General features: G+C 35.5%; 1 protein-coding gene across 1 annotated transcript in view; it reads left to right on the forward strand.

Moving 5' to 3' along the window:
• The first annotated feature begins 698 nt into the window (after nucleotides 1-698).
• LOC120628574 (G protein-coupled receptor kinase 1) overlaps nucleotides 699-24,280 on the forward strand; it is a 69,014-nt gene continuing 45,432 nt past the window's right edge. Inside the window, exons 1-2 of the mRNA XM_039897010.1 lie at nucleotides 699-1,149; nucleotides 11,159-11,235. Of these exons, the coding sequence (XP_039752944.1) occupies nucleotides 1,037-1,149; nucleotides 11,159-11,235 (190 nt within the window). The 5' untranslated portion in view covers nucleotides 699-1,036. The remainder of the gene's footprint in view (nucleotides 1,150-11,158; nucleotides 11,236-24,280) is intronic.

The raw sequence follows: 24,280 nt of genomic DNA on the forward strand, positions 1-24,280 counted from the left end.
TCATTCTCACGATATTTGAAAAATATCTTGACTTGAGAACAGGTTAGCAAGCTACCAAACAAGTCACCAGTTATTTGCAATGTTGCTATACTTTACATGCTACCAAATCTTATCTGTGATATTTCAAATTACATTATATTTACGTCGTCGTGTTTTTTGCATTTATCAGGGATGCCAGATTGTATGTTGTATATAAATTTAATTCTGTATACCCGATCACTTTGTAATACTATTCCTGTGGGGATTGTTGGGAAAACAACTTTAATAAAGTGAATAATATTTAATTTATGGAACCAATTTGCTGAGTTTCTGGAATTTATCATCAAAATTTGACGGTAACTTTAACACATTGTAAGGGATGCGAGATAAACTGTTACTTGAATTGATTGCACTGATGTAATAGCAACGTTTCATCAATTTATTTTGTTAATTTTTCAATGTTTTTTTAGTTATTTGAATAACAGACAGAAGCAACTTTTTAAGTACCTTTGTAAATACTAATTGTATTATGTGATCCGGTATTATAATCTTAAATGCTCATTTAAATTTCCAATGCCCTTCTTAATTCTTCTAATCTTTATCATATATTTTTATAATTAAGGTCACTTGTGTATAGTTTTCTGGATCTGGCGGTATAAATGAAATTTTACTACTGGCAGCCCTGGTATCTATATGCGAAAGTGAGTGATTGACGGGCCACAAACGGGTGATGGTGGATTCGGGTTATTTAATAAAGTATGTTGTTTTAGCTAACAAGTTTTTGTGTATGAATAGACAAAGGAACATAAATCAAATATCTCTAGGAGTATTAAATTATTGTGCTTCCGAGTGCCCCTATGCTAATCATAGATTATTATGGGAAGAGAATGTGTCAATCAGCATCAACAAATGGTGTTTTATATTAGTGAACGGTAGTCATGCGAGGAGGGTTATGACTTTGGGCAGGGTGTTAAATTGGAAATTAGGTGTGTAACTTGTGTTTGTGTTGTGTGGAAGTGCTTAGCTTTTGTGGTGAAGGTGATTATCCAGTCTCAAAATGGCGGACCTCGAAGCTGTTCTGGCCGACGTCAGCTACCTAATGGCAATGGAGAAGTCCAAATGTACTCCAGCAGCTAGAGCCAGCAAAAAAATTGTGTTACCTGATCCAAGGTAAATACTCGAATTATATGCAACGTGATAGAGTCGATTGTTAGTTATAAAAAGACACATTATAAGCCTTGTTTACAAAATAAATAAAAGAGTATGTACACATCTGTAGTTTAACCATCTCCTAAACTAGACTCACAAGAAACCACCTTAATGGTATTGCAAAGAGAATCCTAAAGTTTATAATTATACTCTTTAATTTATCATCATCACAGTAACTTCATTAGAAAAATAAATAAATAGTTTTATGAGAAATTATGTTTATCAGTAAAATAGAATCCCTATCATTGTATCAATAATTCCACACCTGTTTTAATGTTAGGTAACAGTATTCTCAATTTTATAAAAACAAGTTGTTATTGAACTCTCACACATAACAAACTTTGTTAAATAAGTGGGACCCACTGATAACAATCTAAATTAGTTTAGACATTTCAGAATAAGCAATTTTATAAGTTCTAGAAATATATAAATTTCAATATTATATATAGCATTTGAGACATTTCAGAACAAGCGATTTTATGAAATACTGTACTAGAAATTTATAAATATCAATATTATATATTGCATTTAAAAACCTGATCAAAGTGGTTGTAAATCAAAAGGTTTAAAGATTTTTTTTTTAAATAAAATTAGTTTTATGGCCATCTTGCAATATAAAATGTGAGGCCTTTTAGATAAACACAGCTTATATTTATTCAATGTTTAGCCTCTGAAATTTGTACGGTGATGTCATTGAAAGTTTTGGCAAAATACTGCTTTGCTATTATGACTTCATGCTACAAATTTTTGTAAGGCCTCACATTTTGTTAATGTAAAAAGAAGGCTATCCAATATTTTAATATATAAAAACCTGTTTGGTCCGGCCTGGGCATCAAACCCACAACCATCTTATTGAACCAGATTAATAAAGTAAAATGATTAATGATAATACAGTATATCGTTGGTATATCTAATGAAATAAATAAAATAAATCTTTGAGTATTCTCTAACTTATAAAGTACTTCTTCGTTATAAAGTGAATCTGGAGATAATATGCCAGCGGAAAGTAGCTAGTAGAATTAAATTTTTGACAACCAATTATAAATTTATTATATATAATTTTTTTGGTATAGTGGTGAATACTGTAGTCTTATAAATGGAAATCCAAGGTTCAATATTCAGCATATTTCTCCAACGAGCCTTTCCAAATAGCCCCTTTTTGTAAATTTATAAATATATATAATATGTTTAAGAACGTTAATAAAACTAGAGAGTTCGCAATAACAATATGTATTAGCTAGGTAGCTTGACTCGAATATTTCAACATACCCACTTAATTCACTTTATTAAACAACAAAGTAAAAAAGTACCACATAAGTTCTTCTTAAATGTATACACTTGACTGTATATAACAATATATAATTCCGATTCTTCTCTACTCTGGTTGGCGACTGGCCATGGTTAGTTACCAAACTAAAACTAAAGTTGTGCCATCTACCTATTTAGCGTTCCAGTATGATGCTGGATGGAATTAAATTTGGGTACCATACCCTAACCTACCCTAAACAGGTAAGTTGCTACCATATTAGACTAAACAATCATTTACCACCAGGTGAGATTGCTTAGGTACTTGTAGTAGTATTAACTGTCAGTAGATCAAGGGTCATCTGGTAATATTGGCCATAGCGCTTGCCAGAGCCTGGTGAGCTCTGCTGACTAATCAATGGTAGGATGCAGCATGTGTAAGTGTTTACCATAAAAATAGTTATAGAGTAGGCTCCTTTTATATAATATAATTATGAGATAGGACATAATTGTATCCTGGAAAAGTGCATGTTTTCAAGCACTCATGGAATAAGTTTGACAGAGCTTAGTAAAAATTTCAACACCTACCTTACTTAGACTTAAGAAGTCTAGTAGTTTGACTGTTCAACTCATCACAAGGTCTTCGCCTGAAGCATCAATTCTCGGTTAGACCAAAAAAATCTAGTTATCTACTGGCTATTTATGTTAATCATTTTGCTTGCTTTATATCCTACCAAATCTTATATCTCTAACCATCTATACTATGCCTCTCATAAAAACTAAATATAAAAGACATTTTTTTAACAAAACAAACTTTCATATATATACTTACGACCAACATGTCACATTGCATGCCCTTTGCCCATCTCGACGCCGTATATATATATATATAACAAAAAAAATCTCGTCAGACTCTTTTTGTAAAGATTAGTGAAAAAAAAGGAAACAAACCAAAATGAAAAACGATCCTTGCCAAAAAATCATCACATCAATCCATTGCTCTGGTTAATGTTATAAGTAGGTAGGTAGTAGTGTTTGTTACGAGTCCGTTTACGGTGGACTGCTGTTAGTAAGGGCTAGCGCACACATATTTACCTATAACCCTTAATGTTATCACGAGTAGCGTAATTCATACGTTACTCATGGTAACACGAAGGTAAAACCCCTTTGATGCCTTGGGGTCATACATTAGACTTTGTATCTTGTTACCACTATTTATGTATGACTAGCTGTTGCCCGCGACTTCGTCTGCGTTTGATTTTGTTTTTTGATTTGGCATTAAATTTAGTTGAAGATCTAAAAAACTTTAAAATATTCAGTATCGCTAAGCCGCTTAAATGAGGGGTCCGCTAAGGAGTTCTGTCCTCTATCTCCAACCACAGTTTGTGTAAAATTAAACACATATTATAACCTCTATAGTACAAAAATAATTATTTAAATTGGTTATAATTTGTCGGAGTTATGGAGCTTAATGTCGGGATATAAAGTATCCTATATTACTTCTAACACTTCCAAGAATATGTGTACAAAGTCTCATGATGATCGGTTTAGTAGTTTTTGCGTGAAAGCGTAACAAACAATCTTACATTGACATTTATAATATTACTAGTTGATGCCCGCGACTTCGTCTGGGTTTGTTTTTGTTTTTTGATGTGGCATTCAATTTAGTTGTACTTCTAAAAAAAATTAAAGTTTGTTATTTTAATAAAAAAACGTTTAGTTTTTAAAAAGTAATTTTTCAATTCACATAGCAACAATATCTTAAAGAACTGTCTCATCAGTCTTAGCTCCTTCTATCACTTACAAAACAAAGTAATCGATAAAGGAAGAATCGAAATCGCATTGTCAGTTGATTCATATGCTAAAGGTTAACGAAGAACATTTCTATCATTTTTTATTTAGTCCTAGAACTGAAGTCCTCATAAATGTGGCAGCAATTATTTATTCAGTATCGTTAAGCCTTTAAATGAGGGGTTAGCTGCTGTCCGCTGAGGAGTTATGTCCTCTATCTCCAACCACATTTATCACATGACACAAAGTTTGGGAAAAATTAAATACATATTATAAACTCTATAATACAAAAATAATTATTTAAATCGGTTATGTTTTGTCGGAGTTATGGTGTAAAATCGTCAAACACTCCCAAAGGAACTGAGCTTAATGTCCGGATAAAAAGTATCCTATATTACTTCTAATACTTCCAAGAATATGTGTACAAAATTTCATGAGGATCGGTTTAGTGGTTTTTGCGTGAAAGCGTAACAAACAAACTTACATCGACATTTATAATGTTAGTAGGGATAGTAGGGATTATGAATTTACGATGGCTGAATACAAAATGCTCTAACTTGCAATCTACTAGGTACTCGTATGTGCCTTGAGTGTAAATCTCAAGTTGCAAGCTTCTGGTTGTGGATAGGCCACTGCTACAAGAAATACCATTCGCTTTTTAGCCAAATCCGTTGCATTCTCATTACAGGCCCTCAGCACGGTTAGCATGGGCAGGAGACAATTATCTATTATAGGAAAGATAAAAATAATATTTTTCCCACAGCTTTAAAAACTCTCAGAGCATTGGCGCACAATTCGAAATAATATCCAAATCTTGTCTTATACTCGTATCTTCAAACGAGCAATTCTTGTATATACATATTAATAATTGGAATCTCGGAATCGGCTCCAACGATTTTCATGAAATTTGGTATACAGGGGGTTTCGGGGGCGATAAATCGATCTAGCTACCGTAAATGTCGTTTTATTCGTGTTTTATCGATAATAAACTTAAACATAAACTTACTTTTTTTATTGGAAGTAACAAAAAGGTGGCGTTTGGGTAGTCACAATTTAAACTGAAATATATGACTCTTCCCGATATGATGATGTAGTAAGTATATCTGAATTGTCGGAATTGTTGTTTCTTTAAAGTTCTAAAAAACAGTCCGCGACAACATACCACTATATTTTTAAGTTTACTCAATCGTGGACGAAGTCGCGCGGGTCCGCTAGTAATCTGTAATACATAAACGGGCATAAACTTCTCCTATTCTATTTTGCCCGTTCTTTAGCAGGCGGACATGTTAATTATATCCCTTGTCAGGGGAAATGATCGGGGGATATCATTTTTATCTCCTGCCTGTGCTAGCCCTGCTGGGGTCGTCAAATGTCTATTTCAAATGCCCCTGTGTACTTACGAGTAGTTATAAGCCATGTGGTGGTCCTTTCCTCTTCCCACGGCAGTCGTACAAGGCGGTTAAGGGAAAATCATGGAGAACGGGCGTCCTCCCTGATACTAATAGTAGGTAACATCTACAACGATTAGCAACCCTACTGCCTATCGTGGTGATTATAGGCAAACCGGCTCGTTACGATAGGCCTTTTGTCCAGCGGTGGACTGTTATAGACTTTCGATGATGTTTGATAAGTTAGTTATAGTTGCCTACACACGATAAAAGCTACCTTCCTACACTCGCCTTAAAGTAGCGTTATTGGCTTTTATAAACATTAGCTAGAAAAGATCTATGAAAATTAAAACATTCACCCGTGACACACTCGCGTAAATATGCCCCGAGATATTTATGAATCGTATGGTAGCTAGGTTATAATAATTTAACGGTTCCATTTATTATTTTGTACGTTATGAAAGCAGACTCATTTCCTTTTCCACGGACTAGTGCAATGTTTATTTATGCATAACTAACAAATGCCCGTGACCACTAGTTCTTTTTACGTTGTTGTCCCGCGCGACTTCTTTCGCCGTCGTACATTTTATCCCTTGACACTGGAAGTGGCCTATACACGACTTGATGATTGGTTGGGTTTATCCAATCGACCTTAAGGCAACAAAGGGGGGTCAATCACTAAACATTGGAATTTATATCTTTTTACCAAAGGTTGGTACATGTTCACCTGCAAAGCACGGCAACCAGGAAAAGAAGAAGTTTACCTCCGTTCGACGAGATTACACGTAAAGAGTGATAAACGACTAAGACTCCGGGAGGTATCTTTGCATCGTTCGAGTCCATGTATGTCTGAAGTGTATCGAAAAAGCAGTCATATCTATATCAAAATACCCACCAACACAATGTCATAAACATTAGTTTTTAATCAAATTTGTAACAATCCTAATCAATTTAATAAAATATCTGGCAAATATGAATTTTTAGTTATCTTAAATTAAATTATTTACCCACTATATAAATTTACTGTAACTAGAGATTACACGTATGCTCGGAGAGTGGACTAAACTTTGGGAGAACACAAACATTTTGCCCTTTTCCCGTTGAGAAAAGGTCTCATGCCCACGCTGGCCGTGCTTGCGTTTCTCCGGTAGGTAATAAAGTCCTATGTAACTACAGCTCCGGCTGTCAAAAAAATTATTTTGTAAAGCTCTGTTGCTACGCAAAAACATAAATGCCTATAACTATAATAATCTGCATTTTTATTACGTATAGTCATTGATTTTATGATTTTTAAGTAGTTATTTTGACGTATTAAATTATTTTGATTCGACAGAAAATGTTACGGTGGTCTTCATTCCCTGGTTCCTAAATAAACTGTTTCCCCTTCGTTAATAAATTTGGTGTAGCGTTGAAATGTAGTTATACGTTGAAATGTAAGAAAACACCGCGTAACTATTCTGACTTTTCGCCACGCTTATTACTAAGGTCGTTTAGGTTTATTACGTGCAGGACTTTTTCGTTTCCCCACTCTTCTGAAGTTGTCCAATTTCTTGGGACCGAGCCTTTGAATCGAGTAGCACACGGTTTGTTTTATATGTATAAAAACCATTTGCATAAGTAAGGTTAGAATGACTTCGGTGAATTAAGAAACACCCAATACATAGTGTTACTCATCAAATCGCAACGCGTAAAACTGCATAATTACTTCGACGTTATGCCATGTTTGTTAAAGTCCTTGGAGCGCAAGTCTACAAAAATGATATAATGATGAGACTGTCAGTCTGTTAGTTATCTTGAAATTAGGCCCAGATATAGCTTATATCCTGGAGACAGGCATGTAATAATTTTTATGTTGTGGATGAAAACTAATTTAGCTTGTCTCATATTGTGACACTTTGAAAGAACAAAATTATTCCTGCGGATTTTTTTTAAATCGAAGCAAAGGCGGGCTAACTCGCGGTCTTATTGCGCCTATATTTATTTTACGAGATTTACATGACATTTAAGACGGGCTTCAATAAAAACGCTATTAAACCCGTTCTTAGTAGGCGATAGTTAGTTACTTGTAGATCGAAAGAAAATATTTTAGCACGTAAAACAACTAGTTTACGACACCATAAAGAATTTACGTATATTACACGGAGTTATAAATTTATAGCGCACTGCATGCCGAAAGAGCACGTTTTCATATTGTTACAGTAATTTTCTTTGGGTGTATAATATATATTATAATAAATATTGTTTATCTATATAGATAACTGCCTCTTCGGTTAAGTGGTTAGTCTGGTAACTACGGATCGTAAGGTCCTGGTTAATGTCCAGGTAATGCTTCGGGGAGGATTCGAAAGTATATAATCACTAATGAACCAGTGATTATATACTTTCGAGTCTTGTCGTAAGACTCAAACGGCGTAAAAATACTTCTTGTTGCTAACATGTGCGTTACGAGATAACTGTCTACCCATTATCTCGTCATCGTCTCGTCGTCGCATAGAAATGGGAGTTCTCTCGCCTACGTCTTTAGTAGTTGCAACCTAGTATACATAATCAACAGCACCAGTTCTTTGCATCGGCATAAAATTCGACTCGTGAGCGTGCCGTCTCTCTCATTTTCCGTGAGTAAAATATGCAATCAAAATCCATTTAGGTGTTTTGAAGTAGGCCTTACTTATTAACCACTTAGAAAAATTCATATCAGACTGTTTTTAGTGACTACTGCACCGGTTCGCCGATAAGTTGTTTTTTCCAGCATCAGCATCAACACTACACAACCTCCCTACTTTAATAATTATTTTGGCGTTAGTCAGAAAGGTTATATTATATATAATAAATGACATTACGTCAAGTAATGAAAGCGAAACCGACAAACCAATCTTGTCATTAACAAATTCGTCAATTGTATCGTAACCTCTATGTAATAGATGAGTTTTCATCGCATTGTTTAAATTATTTGCATTTGTGTGTTACGACCATGAGGGTTGCAACTGCGTCACTGAAAGGTTGGGGTGGCAATTAAGTTTGACCGGAGACTGAGCCTAGGGCTTGATGAGATCTGGGAAGCTACAACCTAAGATATCTCCTCTCTAGCTCGGACCTCTGCTTAGTGCGACGTTCGGTAAATTGGGTTTGTTGGGCGTACGTTGGCACTACCATGACCGTGGATGAGCCACCGTACCATGTGAAATCGGACAAAAAATTGCCTTCATAATAATGTTTTTTACAGAACCACATATGATTTTATGTGTACCTTTCGCAGACGATAATATCACGTATATAATGTCTAACTAAACTATATCTGCAAAGCAGGCTATTATTCTGATGTTTCAGACTTTTAGCAATGTTAAACTTAGAATGAAAAAGTTCTCATCATAATACCTATTAAATTATTATTCTCTTAATTTTTTGACTTTGAAGATCAAATAAGTCATGTTAGATGCTGTGCCCAGTAATGTCATTTATTATATATAATATAACCTTTCTGACTAACGCCAAAATAATTATTCTTTGGAGCTCCTGGAATAAGCGTCTTGCGCTAAATGAAAATATGCATGTATCTAAAGCATAAAAAAAAATCGCAAAGGGCAAAGTTATTTAAATACATGATTTTAAAATTATAGCGGTGCCTACGATTTAGTTCATCTAAGGTTTTGTTTTGGGTTGTTGTTTCTGGTCTCTGCAAGAGAACGCAGTGATTTTTAGTTTTTATCCTGAAAATTGATAATGTTAATAAGTGTCCGAGGATTGGGTTTAGCTGTCCCAATCTCCACGACTTTAGCGCGGGAGCTTGGGCACTCGGCTGGAGCGGTTGCCAGACGCTCCGGAAGAACACAATCGGGATACCCCGGGCGTCTAGTAAAGCAAACAAGAGATGACCCTCTTGTTTGCCCGTTTTTTGGACGGGTATACCCTCCTTCAGAGGGGAAAGCCCCACATAACCTGTCTATGGAACGGAGGTAGTCATATATAGCTTTTTCACGACGACAAAAAAAGGCAGTAGAAACCTAATTTTTGTATATTAACTTTTTAATATAGACATGCATAAATACATCTTTTTACGCATTATTATTATTATTATGAATAACATTATTTGTTTGTTTCTTAAGGGATCGGTCAGATTAATATGTCAATTACATTAAGCAAGTTTTATATTATTATACCTTTTTAATAAATACCTAACCTATTTAGCAAAGATATGCTAAAAAGGAATTTGAATTTTACTGCCAAGAAAAGATTTAACAAGGCAATATTTCCTCGTCCTGTGTTGTAAGCAACAAATAACTGTTAAGGACTTTTTGGTAAAATTATTTTACTGACAAACAAGGCATTGGCTCCAGGTCGTAAAAATAACCAAGAAAAGTAAAAATCTCCCACATAAAATCTCTTCGGAGATGTCACATAGTAAACAAAACTATAAAACATTCTGTGACTTTATTTATTATTTACCTAAAGCAATATGTAGCCGACGACTTTGCTCGCCTATCTACGATATTTTTTGAAATATGTTGATATTTAAACTGTCTCTGTGTTACTTATCATATGCGATTAACACTTGAAATTGTATTACGAACAAAAGGTAAATCTTTGGTCTTCAGTTAAAAAGTTACAGAAAACACTTTGCGGCAAAAAAGGGTTTTTTAAATCCTCATTTTCCAATATACTTTTACGGCGCCTAAAGTATATTACTTATAGCCTTTATTATATTATGTACAGATGCACTTCGCGTCAATGCATATTGCTATGTCCTACTTCGTTCCCTACCCTTTATTGCAATAATTAATTTCTAGATTAAGACTGTTTCTTTGGGACCCATTAAAATAAAAGAAGGTTATCTATTCGAAACGTAGGTATGTTTAGATTTTACTATATGTAAAATAAGTGAAATTACCAAACAAGTATTATATATACAATTATATTTGTATGTAATGTATGTCGGTCCGTGTATTACTCCGTAACTGCTAATCAATCCTTTGGCTTACTTTTTCTTACTTATTCCGACGATATAAATTGGCGTTTACTTATAATTGCAATCGCCTGCTAAATTGAGCGCCACAACTCTGCGCGGATTTTGATAGCAGAACAACCGAGAAGGGCTACGACGCTCGCACAAGGTAACTGTGTTTACGCATTATCCCATAAAAATAGGACGAGAAAATAGTAGACATAATTATCTCGTGGCTCGCCTATTAGCCCTACTGAGTGATTACAGCCATTCATAAAAATCGGTAGCACCAGAAGAGTCACTAATGTGTAACCGGCTTTTAAGGATTTCGCAAATCGCTTTAATCCCGAATCGTATTTTTCATTTTGCTTCATTAGGATACTGTGATGTGGCAGTTGTTCTGCTAACGAATATACTTCTGTATTTGTAAACATCTTATAGTTAAGCTTATCTTAAGTTAAATCCCTGGAAGGAACTACCTTCTGCAGGCAACACAGTGTTTCCTAGCGCAGAGGGTAGGACTATTCAAATCGCTGTAACCAACAATTCTTTAGCTTCCATACATGATTATGATTTGATTGAATTGTATTTTTTTTGTTTGTTACAGTGTACGGAGTGTCATGCATAAATATATGGAGAAGAAAAATGAAGTCAATTTTGACAAAATTTTTAATCAAGTCCTAGGTAAGTACTAAGTAGTATACGACATTAAGTAAATTACTAATACACCATACTACTTCAGTGGTTTATATTACCAGCATTACTTATTCAATGCTTAAATACTTTGAGATAGGCACTGTGTTCCTCGCCTGTATTACTTATGTATTTTATTGTATATCATATAAACATTTCGACCTCCCGGGCGCAATGGTTAAGTACTGTACTTTCAAGTGGGAGGTACCGGGTTCGCAGCAATTTGGGAGCTTAAAATTTCTGAGCAGAGCAAGTCTGGTCTGGTGGAAGGCTTCGACCTCGTCTAATTACCACCCTACCGGCAAAGATGTGCCGCTAAGCGATTTACCGGTCCGATACGATGTCGCGTGGAAACCGGGTTCAGTATAACTGCCATACCTGCCTGGGATTACAGCTTAGGTTAGGTTAGCCTATCATCTTAGACTGCATTATAACTTACCACCAGGTGAGATTGCAGTCAAGGTCTAAAGTGAAGTATAATAAAAAAAAGGTTATAGAATGAACAATAATAGTTTGAAGTTATATGACGTCAGCGTTCTATAGTTACTAGAGTAATTTTAAATCCACACAATATAAAAGAATAGCCCTGCAGGTAAGCTTAATTAAAAGTACTCTTGCCGCCATAGGTGTAAGAAAGTAGAAAGAAACCCTTTGAACTTTTTTCATCTCTGTGATGTTTCAGTCTTAAACAAAGCTTATGTTCAGACTCACCCCTGTTTGTTCATTGGCGACAGAAATAACTGTAGGCCCATTAAATATTGCTTCGTATAGATACTAAACAAAGTATAAAAATAACTAACGCTCGCCTTGATGCCTTTGAGGATTGCGCCATTTTTTCGTAGAAGTTCAGTTTAATAAAGCAATGCCATGAGCAAACTAATAGCAAACATTGTAATATTTCGGTTTTGAAATATGTAGTGTAAAAAAACGTATGAAGTTTAAGCGTTCGCCATAGACGCATCTCTTTGGGCTTTGATTTGTTACATATTTTATTTGGAAGGCACGAAAGTGTTTAACTAATTTAAATAATTCTTTTTGTCGATAGGTTATACTGTCAGTTTAGTTTTGTCCAAATTTCGTTTAGATCTGATGAACTTGATTGGAGATAGAGGACAGTACTTTTCAGCGGATAGCAACAAACACCTCATTTGAGGTTTAACGATACTGAAGACATAAAGTGTTCCCACATTTATGAGGACTTTAGTGCTAGGACTGAATAAATAATGTTGGAAATTTTCTTGGTTAACCTTTGAGATACGAATCAACTAGCTATGCGATTTCGATTCTTCCTTTAACGATTACTATTCTTTGTCAGTGGCAGGAGCTGAGACTGAAGGATACCGAATTAACTTTCAAATTTCCAATCACGGGCATCCATCCATTTACTGAGCTGGGTCAGTTAACGTTGCTTACCTAACGCTATCGACTAATAATATGTAGTCATTTGCTATAGGGAATTCAAAGTATATTTATATTAAGGCAAAATGGAAGTAGGTCCTCGGGACAGGCATTTGCGATTGGCAATGTTACCGTGAGGATTTAAAAAGTCAGTGATTGAACCTCCAAGAGACGGGAACACATTATCATTCGACCACACCTCAGTTTTTCGTTTGAATATTGTCTTAATGGCACTTCTAGTGAGTACTTTTATCGTTACCGAAAAAACTATATCTGATTTATTGAGGTAGTTGTAGACTGTGAAGCAGTAGGTACGCTCCACCCCTTATTTTAGGCGGGCAAATGCGCAGGACACATCTAGTATCTTCTATATCACTATCACCATATTTATCAACCCCACACTACAGGGCATGGATCTCCTCACAGAAGGAGAAGGACTTCGATCGTATTCCACGCTGGTCTAGTGCGCATTGATTGTAGACTCAACACGCTTTTCACAACATTTGGCCTATGTTATCTAGTATCACTATGTTCTCCTTCACCGTGTATAAACAGATTTTACCAATTTTATCAAATACCTACCTACCTCCCGGATTAATTATAGACTCAGTAAACATCGTAGGCTTTGCATTGGAATGTTTTTTGCGACCTATTAAACTGTTGATATAATTTTATGATCAGCGCTTATAATCAGACACATTGCCCACTGACCTAGTATTGGAAATATCGATAAGTACTGAATATTCAAATATAAGCATATAATTTATGTGACGATTTTTATGCCACTCCTTTATGATAATAAAGACTTAAAATGCGTTAAATAATTAGGTACGTTTTTGAAGTTAATACTAATAGTTAAATACCCCGTAAAAGAATTCAGGAGGGCTAAGAAATACATAAGGAGAAGTCGACGAAAAAGAAGACGCCAGGATCCAAAAATATCTTGTACCTACTCGATTCCACCGGCGACTACTGCTTGTTATTCTAGTGTCTTCTTCCATTCCTTCGGAAATTTTAGAATTATAATTGATAAATTATAGGTTGTGTCAGATTTAAACTGTCACTTTATTAAGATCGGTGCAATGCAAACACGCAGCAAAATAAAGATAAAGAACACTCAAGACAAAAACACACACTTCCGCATTTATAATATTGGTGTCAACCCACTCGAATATCTTATTTCTTTTTTCATTAATTCGTGGATTACTACAAGCTAGTCCGATCCGTCCAGACGTTACCACTGCTAATTCTGATATCGATATTCGTCTTTTGGGCACCACCTCGGTATCCCAACATCTATCGGTCCTCCGAGCTATATGTCCGGCTCACTTTATGCTGAGCTATGACAATAACTTTGTTATAGCTCCCACAGATCTCTTAATATATTTTGGATCACGAGATAGCAGTTTTATCATAATCTTCGAAGTTACCAATCTTGCTGTGGAGCTTTAATTCAAAGAATATCTGGCAACGAAGACTGTGCCAGACTCAGGTTTTCAAAATTCAAGAAATTTTGGACGGAAATATACAACGTGTAACTGAATTACGAAAAACTGTTGGGCGCATAGGTATATTTCATAAGAAAACATAAACATAAACCTGTAATATTAAATCAAAATAAGTATGTTTTTTTCCATAAAAACGAATTCAAACGTTCAAATTTGTTTACTAATGGCAACCCTATTGAAATTAAAATACCGATACGCGCATTGTACCTTCGCTACGCGACGCGTATCTAATAAAGTAACAGGACTCATTTGATTTTGTTTTGCATGTAAGTATGCTAGGGCTGTATCGGATTTCTTTCAGTAAAAACTAATGGCACTGGTTTACTCAAAAACTATTAGCGTTTCGGTTTCACAGATGAGTCTCAGAGACAGTAAATAATGTACATCGGAAGTCTGTGAATTATTTTTTCGCTTTTCATTTACACGTTGTATAATAGCTTTCCGACAATGGCCCTTTGAACAGGCTTATCATACTCTATACCGAAATTGATATTGGTGCGATATATTGTGGTGCGAGGGTTTTTCAAATGATTTGTCTATTAATTTTATGTAACCGTCCAGCGTCGCTGCCACGCTTTTATTTCCTGGCATCATGACGGTTAAAGTAATGAAAAAAAACAAAGGTCTAATTCAAGAGATTACGTAGCTACCTAGGAACTCGCTAGAGCTTCGATCGATGAACTCTATAATTGTTATTGTTCCCTAGTGAACGCTGAAAATTGCTTTGTAAGCAGATTAAAAGCGAAACTACTCGTAGGATAAATAATACATCTAGAGGTTTTATCTTAATTTGGAAACAGGATTAAGAAACATTGCACAAATTATCGTTTATCAGTCTCATTATCATCATCATTCGTTGACGACCTCGCCTCTCGGTTAGCGCTGTGTCTTATCAGTGAAGGCCCCGGGTTCGATCCTCAGCGGGAGCTATTTAAAATTTATAATGTCCGAATTTTCTCATGATTGGGCTGGCTTCGGCCGTGGCTAGTAACCACCCTAACGGCAAAGACGTGCTGAATGAAACGAAGACGTGAGAAATTAAAATGCACATAACTTAGAAAAGATAGAGGTGCGTGATGGGATTCTAACTCGGCCCGCCCGAAAGTGGAGCCGAAGTCCTAGCCACTGGGCTATCAGCGCCTATAGGATTATTAATTCAACCATAATCCGACTTGCATACAGCAGCCTTATCATTTTTCTCCGCCTATTTATGTCTCAGAGCCTCACTTGTCAATCCGAGTAAGTGTTGTAGGTCTTCTCTTTGTTTATGCCTCCTTTCTCCTATCAGAGAAGAGTCCTTTGCCTAGCTAGCATTGGCTCATTGATAGGTCAAGGATACCTTACCTAAAAAATGTATGCGTCATAATTGGCTAGAAGCAGGCGTTGCTTTGCGGAAATCCATGATATATTATGAAAATTAGGCTTAATTTGCTATACTCCACGAAAAGCAGGAGACTCTGTATGGTGTAATTTATAATTTCTTCAATCCTTAAACTCCACACCAAACAGATCTTCGGCGATGTACCCTCTACGAACGTTTCGCTCGGAGCTATTGAGCTCGCCAGGAGCTATTGAGTTTACAATGAATAATTGTTAAGTCAACATCTAAATGTTGACTTTACAATGAATAATTGTTAAGTCACCATCTACAATAATTCATATTATAAGGATTGAAGAAATTATAAATTACACCATACAGATTCTCCTGCTTTTCGCGGAGTATAGCAAATTAAGCTTAATTTTCATTATATGCTTCATCATCTCTAAAGCTGTGTAATAAGTGGCTCATTAGTACGACAATAGAAAAAACATCAAACATAAGTAGGCTCTCACATGTTCAATCTCATAAGTTAATATTTTATTTTTAAGTTTATAATTATTATAAGAAATATTGAAAGAAAATAAAAGTTAAAGTTAAATTATTTTACATTTGCTTAGTATTATTATTTATTATATATTGTGTTGTTAGTATAGTAAAGTGTATGATTTCTGAGTATAATTACAAAATAAGTAGAAATTCAGAGGCATGGGGAGAACATGATGGCATAAGAGATTGTCATGTCGTTTGCCGTGACGGCATACTGGTATAAAAAAACTCTTTAACGATATGTTAATAACCGCGCACTGTAATCTCGCTACTTTTATTAACGCGACATTCGAGTTATTCAGTATTGGTATGGAATATGGCAGTTAGTAATTTATGCTCGCTGAAAAAGTTACTATGTTGTTATTGGATTGAGTACGTTGAAATTCAGCGAAAACTTTTCCCCGAGGCTGTACGGTCGATTTCATAGGGATATATCGCTGTATAACAAGTTGCGTGAATGCGTCTGGGTCTTGTTTATCGAATACATATATTTTGTGAATAGCTTTATTGCAACTAAACATAAAACAAACAATACCAAGACGTCTCTGGCGTCTCTTAGTTTAGTTTATTTATAAGAGGGAGTTCCCGGCGTCGATCCTCGGGGAACAATTTAGGAATTTATAATTTCATAATTTTCTCTGGTCTGGTCTGGCGGGAGGCTTTGGACGTGGTTACTACCCAACTGGCAATCTCTTACCACAAAGCGACTAAGCGTTGAAGTACGGTGTTACGTAGACATCGATCAGGCAAATGGTTTTCACATGCCATCAACTGCCATACCTAATCCTAACAGGTTAGCCCGTTACCATCTTAGACTGCATCATGTCTTACCACCAGGTGAGATTGCAGTCAAGGGCACACATGTAGTGGAATAAAAAAAAACGAGGAAAAATATGATAAACCAAGAGATATTCCAATCCTTACAACGCATATAACTCAGTAAGGTTAGAGGTGTCGGGGATTGAACAACTGTACTAACACCGCTATAACAGCCGCCTTGAGTTCCTACTAATATTTTGAACGTGAACGTTTGTTGTTGTTTATGGATGTATGTTACTTAGAAATTTAGAACGGAGATTACACCTTAATCGAAGGTCTTTTTTTTACCAAAAGTGAAGGTTCCGCATAACTATAGCTATATTCTGAAATTAGATTTATGCTAGTCCCGTAATCTTCTCCGGAGAACAAGCCTGTACACGTCATTGCTAAAAAAACTAAGCTAAAAATTAATATACCACCGCTACAAATAATAAAAACTATGCGTGCCTTATATAATTACATACTCTACAACAATATGCAATATAAACTGCATTATAAAACATTGTTTAAATAAGAAATGATAAAGTTCATATCTGAAATCTGCCTTATGATATATGTTACTTTTACTTCAGCCTTTTATTTCTTTCAACACAAAGCATTAGTTAGTAACCTACTATCTAGACTCAAAGCCTTATAGCGTTAATTAGAAGAAACCCAGCGTTAATAAGCTTACCTACATAGCAGCTAGGTAGGTTCCGTTACAGCAGAAACGTAATTATGACAATGGGCGCAGCCTACAGAAACTGTATAAGTTCACATTGGTTGCCAATGTAAACATTTTTTCAAATGCCTTGACAGCTACTTAATTGAATTACTATTACACTTCAATTACTATTAAAAGCGAATACCGACAAACAAAGGAAGTATTTTCTTTTTGACGGCCGATTGGCGCAGTTTACAGCGACCCTGCTTTCTGAGCCCAAAAGCCCCGTGGGTTCGATTCCCACTACTGGAAAATGTTTGTGTGATGAGCATGAATGTTTTTCTGTGTCTGGGTGTTTATATGTATTTTGTAAGTTTTTATGTATATAATTCATAAAAATATTCATCAGGCATCTTAGTACCCATAACACAAGCTACGCTTACTTTAGGGCTAGATGGCGATGTGTGTATTGTCGTAGTATATTTATTTTCCCTTGTTATTTCCCTTGATTTGGTTTTTCTTCTAATCACCAATTAACTTATTATGTTTTGATTTAGCCAAATGGTGGATGTAATCTAAGTTAGGTTAACAATGAGTTAAAAACTAACTCTTACTACATAATGTGCAAAGGAATACTAGGAGGTCGCCTATTTATTTATTATTTTGATTATACTTTTCCTTTGTACACCACTACTCAGTAAGGATAATAAAGGAAGAATAGAGAGAAACACAAATATTTAGGCCTTATCGCTTAGGTGCGCAGTGCAGTGCTTTAGGATTAGGACAACATGAGCGAGAACAAATATGTCTATAAAAAATATCAAAAATCAAAATAGTTAGTTTAGAAATGATTATACTTAAGTAACAGTTATTTCAGTTTACAACAAAATATAACTGATTCTATTGTCTAATTAGTCATTTAGATTTGAAAGATATCACATTTAGGTAAACGTGTATAAATATATTGTGTGTGTGTGTGAGACCGGGCATTTCACACATTACATCATCATTGTATTGTTTTGGGTACTATCTTGGATCGTAACATTTTTCTGCTGCCAAAGTAACCTGTGACCCCATTTGAACTTAAGGCGCCGCGATTTCAGTGACTTGTGTCAATTACGAGTTCAATATGAAGTCAATCGCAACCTTCGCAGACGCACACATTTTTAGTTCACAGATTGTTCAGTATCGATAAATGGAAACTTAACTGTTGTTTGTGGAAGACACAAGCAATATCAATAATTCACCGTGCAAGTTTATTACTTTCGATCCTCGGCACACACGGCAGAAAATCATAACAAAAAATAGAAGAAATGTTTCTTCATCGACATGTATCGGCCATCGTGAGTAGGTACGGACGGAAAACAGGCAACGAATTTAGGCCTGTGTCTAGTCGTCGCTACTGAAGACAGCAGCTACGGTTTCTTGTGTCGGCAAGATTTTGTCCAGTTGCACCACTGTCCACTGCTGGACCGACAGCATAGAAATCATAGTGTCGTGTGGCTGTGTCGCGTATAAATATCAAAGTGACTATTTGTGTAGTGCCTTAATCTAAACAGAGCTAATGTGATGGTTGTCATCGCTTAATTTGTTAACAGTTAGAAACCTAAAATTAATGGACACAAGAAAAAGTCGCAGAATATAAGCGCCAAGACCAATAGCGCCACCTGGCAGTACATATTTGAATCATTTTATTTATAGGTAGAGTACAATCAAACTTTACTATTATTTAAGAAAGGCCTCGGTAAAGTAAATTTGAACGAACACCATTAGGTAGATACTAATCTTCACCCACTGGCAGACAATTTAGGTCAGCTGTTATCGGCTTACCGATTAAAAATATTCTTTCAAAAATTAATATTACGGAATGTGGAATATATTCCAAAAATCACATAGTCACGGGTCACGAACTCCTTTCAGCCGCATGTCGTGTCTTGAGTGCTTTGCCAATAAAACTAAACGTTCGGTACGCGTCTCGTGGAATACTTGATATATGGGTTTTTAACGATTCAAGCGATCATAATTTTCTTAGGTAAAAAGTCCAGTAGCTATAATAATTATTATATGTTACACGTGTCAGGGAACACAAACGTACTTCCTATATTACTAGTTGTCTATATCCATCATCATATTAACCCATTACCGGCCCACTACTGGGCACGGGTCTTCCCCTACAATGAGAAGGCCGAAAGTCAAGTCGAAGTTGGTAGGACTTCGACTTGACTTTTGGCCTTCTTCACTTGGCTATCACCGCTTCAAAATAAAAAAACAACCATTTAATTATTATAAATGAGATGGCTGCGAATAGAGATCTCGGAATGTATGTAGTTATTCATTTAATATGGTTAGCTCGATATTGCATTCGAATATATTTATCAAGGCGGTTGACAAATGCAATTTACACGAGACTGTATTCAAAGTCTCACCTCGAAAGGAAAATGAAATGAAATAAATGATTTGCGTGAGTATTTTTACACTCGATAAAAGAAAGCTTCAGATATACTTTTTACATGATAATTACAGAAGTACCTTTTTATAAAAGTTAACTACGATTCATATGTAATCAAAAGGGTACCATCTGGTGACCATACTTTTTCCAATTATTGTAATATATAGATGGCGCTATACCATACAAATCGGAGTTATCTTACACGCTATCGAATTTTGAAACGTGAAGTCTGATTTTTAATTCCGTGGAATTGAGACATATTATATTTTATGACATTTCAGTCATATATAACAAAGATTTTGATATGCCTCTTTTATATTACACACCATTTTTTAGAAAGTTAAAACTACTGTATGATGGATTTTTTTACATATTAATATTAAGCAGAAAAAAATGAATCAAACCATCATCGTGTGAAATCCAAAAATGTATAAATGACTGAAGCGATTAATGATTGTTTTTTTCCCTGTTCGGAACTATGTTTTCTAATTTAAAAAAAAAGATTTAAAAACACGCACAATTACAACCAGGTAAATAAACTTTACAAATCAACTACACTGCAATAGAACATAATAGGAGCACATTCAAATATTCGATTGGAAAGTCGAATGACATCATCAACAGGATGACTATTGCCCGCTACTTCGACCGCATTGATCATGTTTTTAAATCATCCCGTAAGAATAGTTTATTAAATCGGCCCAAATCCATCCAATATTTAAACATGCGCTTAAACCCAGGCCTGTTGCCTTTTTCCCACTTTTTTGTCATTCATATTTTAAAAGATATTTTATTTAAAATTAAAATTTAATTATATTAGTTATCAAATGAACACATACCTACGCATTTATAAATATAATCCTTAAACACATCCTTAACTTTATTTTAATATGTCATCATGTATGGCACTTCTGCGGCGTAATTTTGGTGGAATGGATATCGATCGATTGTGTGATGATGCTTGCAAAATAGACTGGTCAGTGGTTGAAAATGCACCATGCATTGAAGATAAGGTTGCTGTTTTTAACTCTTTTTTAACTCAACTTTATGATACTCATGCACCCATAAAGATAGTAAAGCTAAAACATTTGCCTGCTCCCTGGCTAACTGACGACCTGAAAAGTCTTATATTAAAGAAAAACGTTGCAAAGTCCAGACTCAAGGCAAAGCAATCTGATGAAAACCAGAGAAAGTATATTAAAATCAGGAATCGCTGCAATACATTGTGTAGAGATGCACAACGACGCCATATTCATACTTCAGTCGAGGACGGCGACTCATCCCGGGTCTGGAAATTTCTTGAAACTGTTGGAGTTGGTAAATCATCCCATAATTCATCCCCTTCTAGTGTTGATATTGAACATTTGAATCAATATTTCTCATCTTCTCTTAACTCTTTTAATAGTTCAGATAAAGCTAATACTCTTCATTCTCTTTCCGTAACTCCAACTCCCGCTTATCCTGCGTTCACTTTTAGTCAATTCTCTGAATGTGATGTTAAGAAGAGCATATTGTCAGTCTCTTCGAATGCAGTTGGTAGCGACGACGTTAGCCGTAATATGATTATTCCTCTCATAAGTATTATTTCGCCTATTATCACTCACATTTTAAATGAGTCCATCTCTTCTTGCAAGTTTCCTGAAGCTTGGAAGAGTGCGCATGTTGTTCATCTCCCTAAAAAGGCTAATCCTACTAAGTTCTGCGATTTCCGTCCTATCTCTATCTTACCGTTTCTTTCTAAAGTCCTTGAAAAACTTACTTACCAACAACTAAACCTTTTCCTTAATAGGCAGTGCTTACTTAATCCTCTCCAATCTGGTTTCCGTTCCGGTCATAGTACGGCTACTGCTCTGATGAAAGTTACTGACGACATTCGTTGGGGCATGGATAATAAACAACTAACTGTGTTGACCTTGCTGGATTTTAGCAATGCTTTTAACACTGTAGATTTCGATGTACTGTTGGCTATTTTACGTTCTCTTAACATATCTCCATCTGTGATTGACTGGTTTCGTAGTTACCTTCAGGGACGTCGGCAGCGTATTCGCGTTGAAGAGACTTATTCATCTTGGTGTGATATCTCTGCCGGCGTGCCTCAAGGGGGCGTGTTGTCACCATTACTCTTTTCTGTTTTCATTAATTCTATTACTCAAAAACTCTCTTCTCTCTATCACATGTATGCGGATGATGTTCAAATTTATACTCAAACATCTCTTGAGAATCTACCGACAGCCGTTTCAAGGATGAATAAAGATTTAAGTGTTATCCTGGAATGGAGTAGATCCTATGGCCTCACTGTAAATCCTAAAAAATCTCAGGTGATTATTATCGGTAGTCGGAACCTAATCTCAAGAGTTGACTGGTTTTCCTTGCCGCCCATAGAATTCAATAGCTTCATAGTTCCGTACTCTGACAGCGTTAGAAATCTGGGTGTAACTATGGATTCCACTCTAAGTTGGACTAATCACTTAAAGGAAGTCAGCAGGAAAACTTTTGCATCTCTAGGCTCTTTGCGTCGCCTTCAATTTTTCCTTCCGATTCCTACCAAGATTATGTTAGCACAGACTCTCCTTCTTCCTATTCTGGATTACGCTGACGCAGGCTTTGTTAACCTAACTGACGATCAGTTAAATAAACTTGAGAGACTTCAAAACATTAGCATTCGGTTCATATTTGGGTTACGTAAATATGACCATGTATCACAATTTCGCTCTCGTCTCAAGTGGTTACCTATTCGACTTCGCCGGAATTTGCACATTCTTTCTATTCTCTACTGTGTGTTGTTTTTTCCTTCTTCTCCACCTTATTTAAAGCAAAAATTTGAATTCGTTGGTCGCACTGGTGAAGTTCTCCGTACTGCAAGGAAATTGATCTTAAGGGTGCCTTCACATAATTCATCTTTCTTCCACCGATCTTTCACTGTTCAGGCTGTTAAGCTTTGGAATGCCTTGCCTCTTGAAATCCGAGAGGCACAGTCTATTACCATTTTTAAAAAACTTGTCAAAGATCATTTTCTGTCTGCATCTGCGGATCTTTAACTTGCCTATTCCCTTCTGTTTTATTTGTGGTTTGACAATATTGTATATATTTATTTATTATTGATATTAATTATATAGGTATATATTAATTATTATCACTATCTATATATTTTATTGTAAGTTTGTTATATGTACATATTATATTTGTATATATAGGTTTATGCATGTTTATTTGCAACACAGTACAGTTAAATGCACCACCTACCTCTCTTGAGCTGTTTTTAGCGCCTTTGGTTGCCTGGAAGAGATCGCTATGTAGCGATAAGGCCGCCTTTTGTTAAATTTTTACTGTTAATTTGTTATGTTTATGTGGTGTACAATAAAAGTTTATTCATTCATTCATTCATTCATTCATGTTTGTTGGAACTTTTTCTTTAGTATCACCAAGAAACGTCAGAAATCTACGGAATTAAAAATCAGACTTTAGGTAGAAAATCTCGTACTAGGCACCCAGATGCAAAAAGACTATTCAGAAAAGGCAATAAGCTAGACGGTTGGCAAATATAAGTAACAATATAAAGTGTGATAGTATTTTCGAAGCATAGCTCGATATTGCATTGGAATAAATCGGGCGGTTAACATACGCAATTTGAAATAGACTTTCAGAAAAATCTGTTTCTCCTGACTTTAAAAACCTTGCTCTAAATGCATTGAAAGATTCGTACCTTTTTTTGACCTCAAACAGAATTAGAAAATTAGTTTTTTATTGTTTATATTACTAATTTATTGTTAAAATTAATTACTAATTAGAATAGTTTCACAGTGTTTTGTCACATTCTATTATTTGCAAAGCGCTCTCAGTTCACACCTCAACTGTTATACTTACGTTACGGTACATTTGTCAAAAAGGGGGGAAGTCGGAAGTGCTTATCGCTCAGTTAGGGAAGTAATTTCAATAATTACCGACAAAATGTATTGCTCATCTTTAGGTCACTGATGGTAGTAACCTAAAGGTTAAGTATATATTATCGACTGCTTGCAGACATTTTGAATTTGGACGAGATTCTAAATTCAAAATATTTGCATGCGGGCGATATTTTTTGTATTAAACATAAAAACGGCGTAACAAAGGCGTACACAAAGGCTTATTTCGGATTCGAACCGGAGATTTTTTGTGAAATCACAAAAAAAAATTTCGACGCTCGCTTATCACTATTTGCTCGGCCTAGGAATTAAAAAGTTCCTTGAATTCCTTTGAAGCGATTATGATAAGCTGATTTACGTTTTCGAAATTCCGAGCGTATGACACAAATGCGTTGAAAATAATTATCCCTTATATTCTGGTTCATCATTTTACTGTCTTAGTTTGAGTTT

Source organism: Pararge aegeria, chromosome 13 (assembly GCF_905163445.1).
Source record: "Pararge aegeria chromosome 13, ilParAegt1.1, whole genome shotgun sequence".
Classification (NCBI taxonomy): Eukaryota; Metazoa; Arthropoda; class Insecta; order Lepidoptera; family Nymphalidae; genus Pararge; species Pararge aegeria.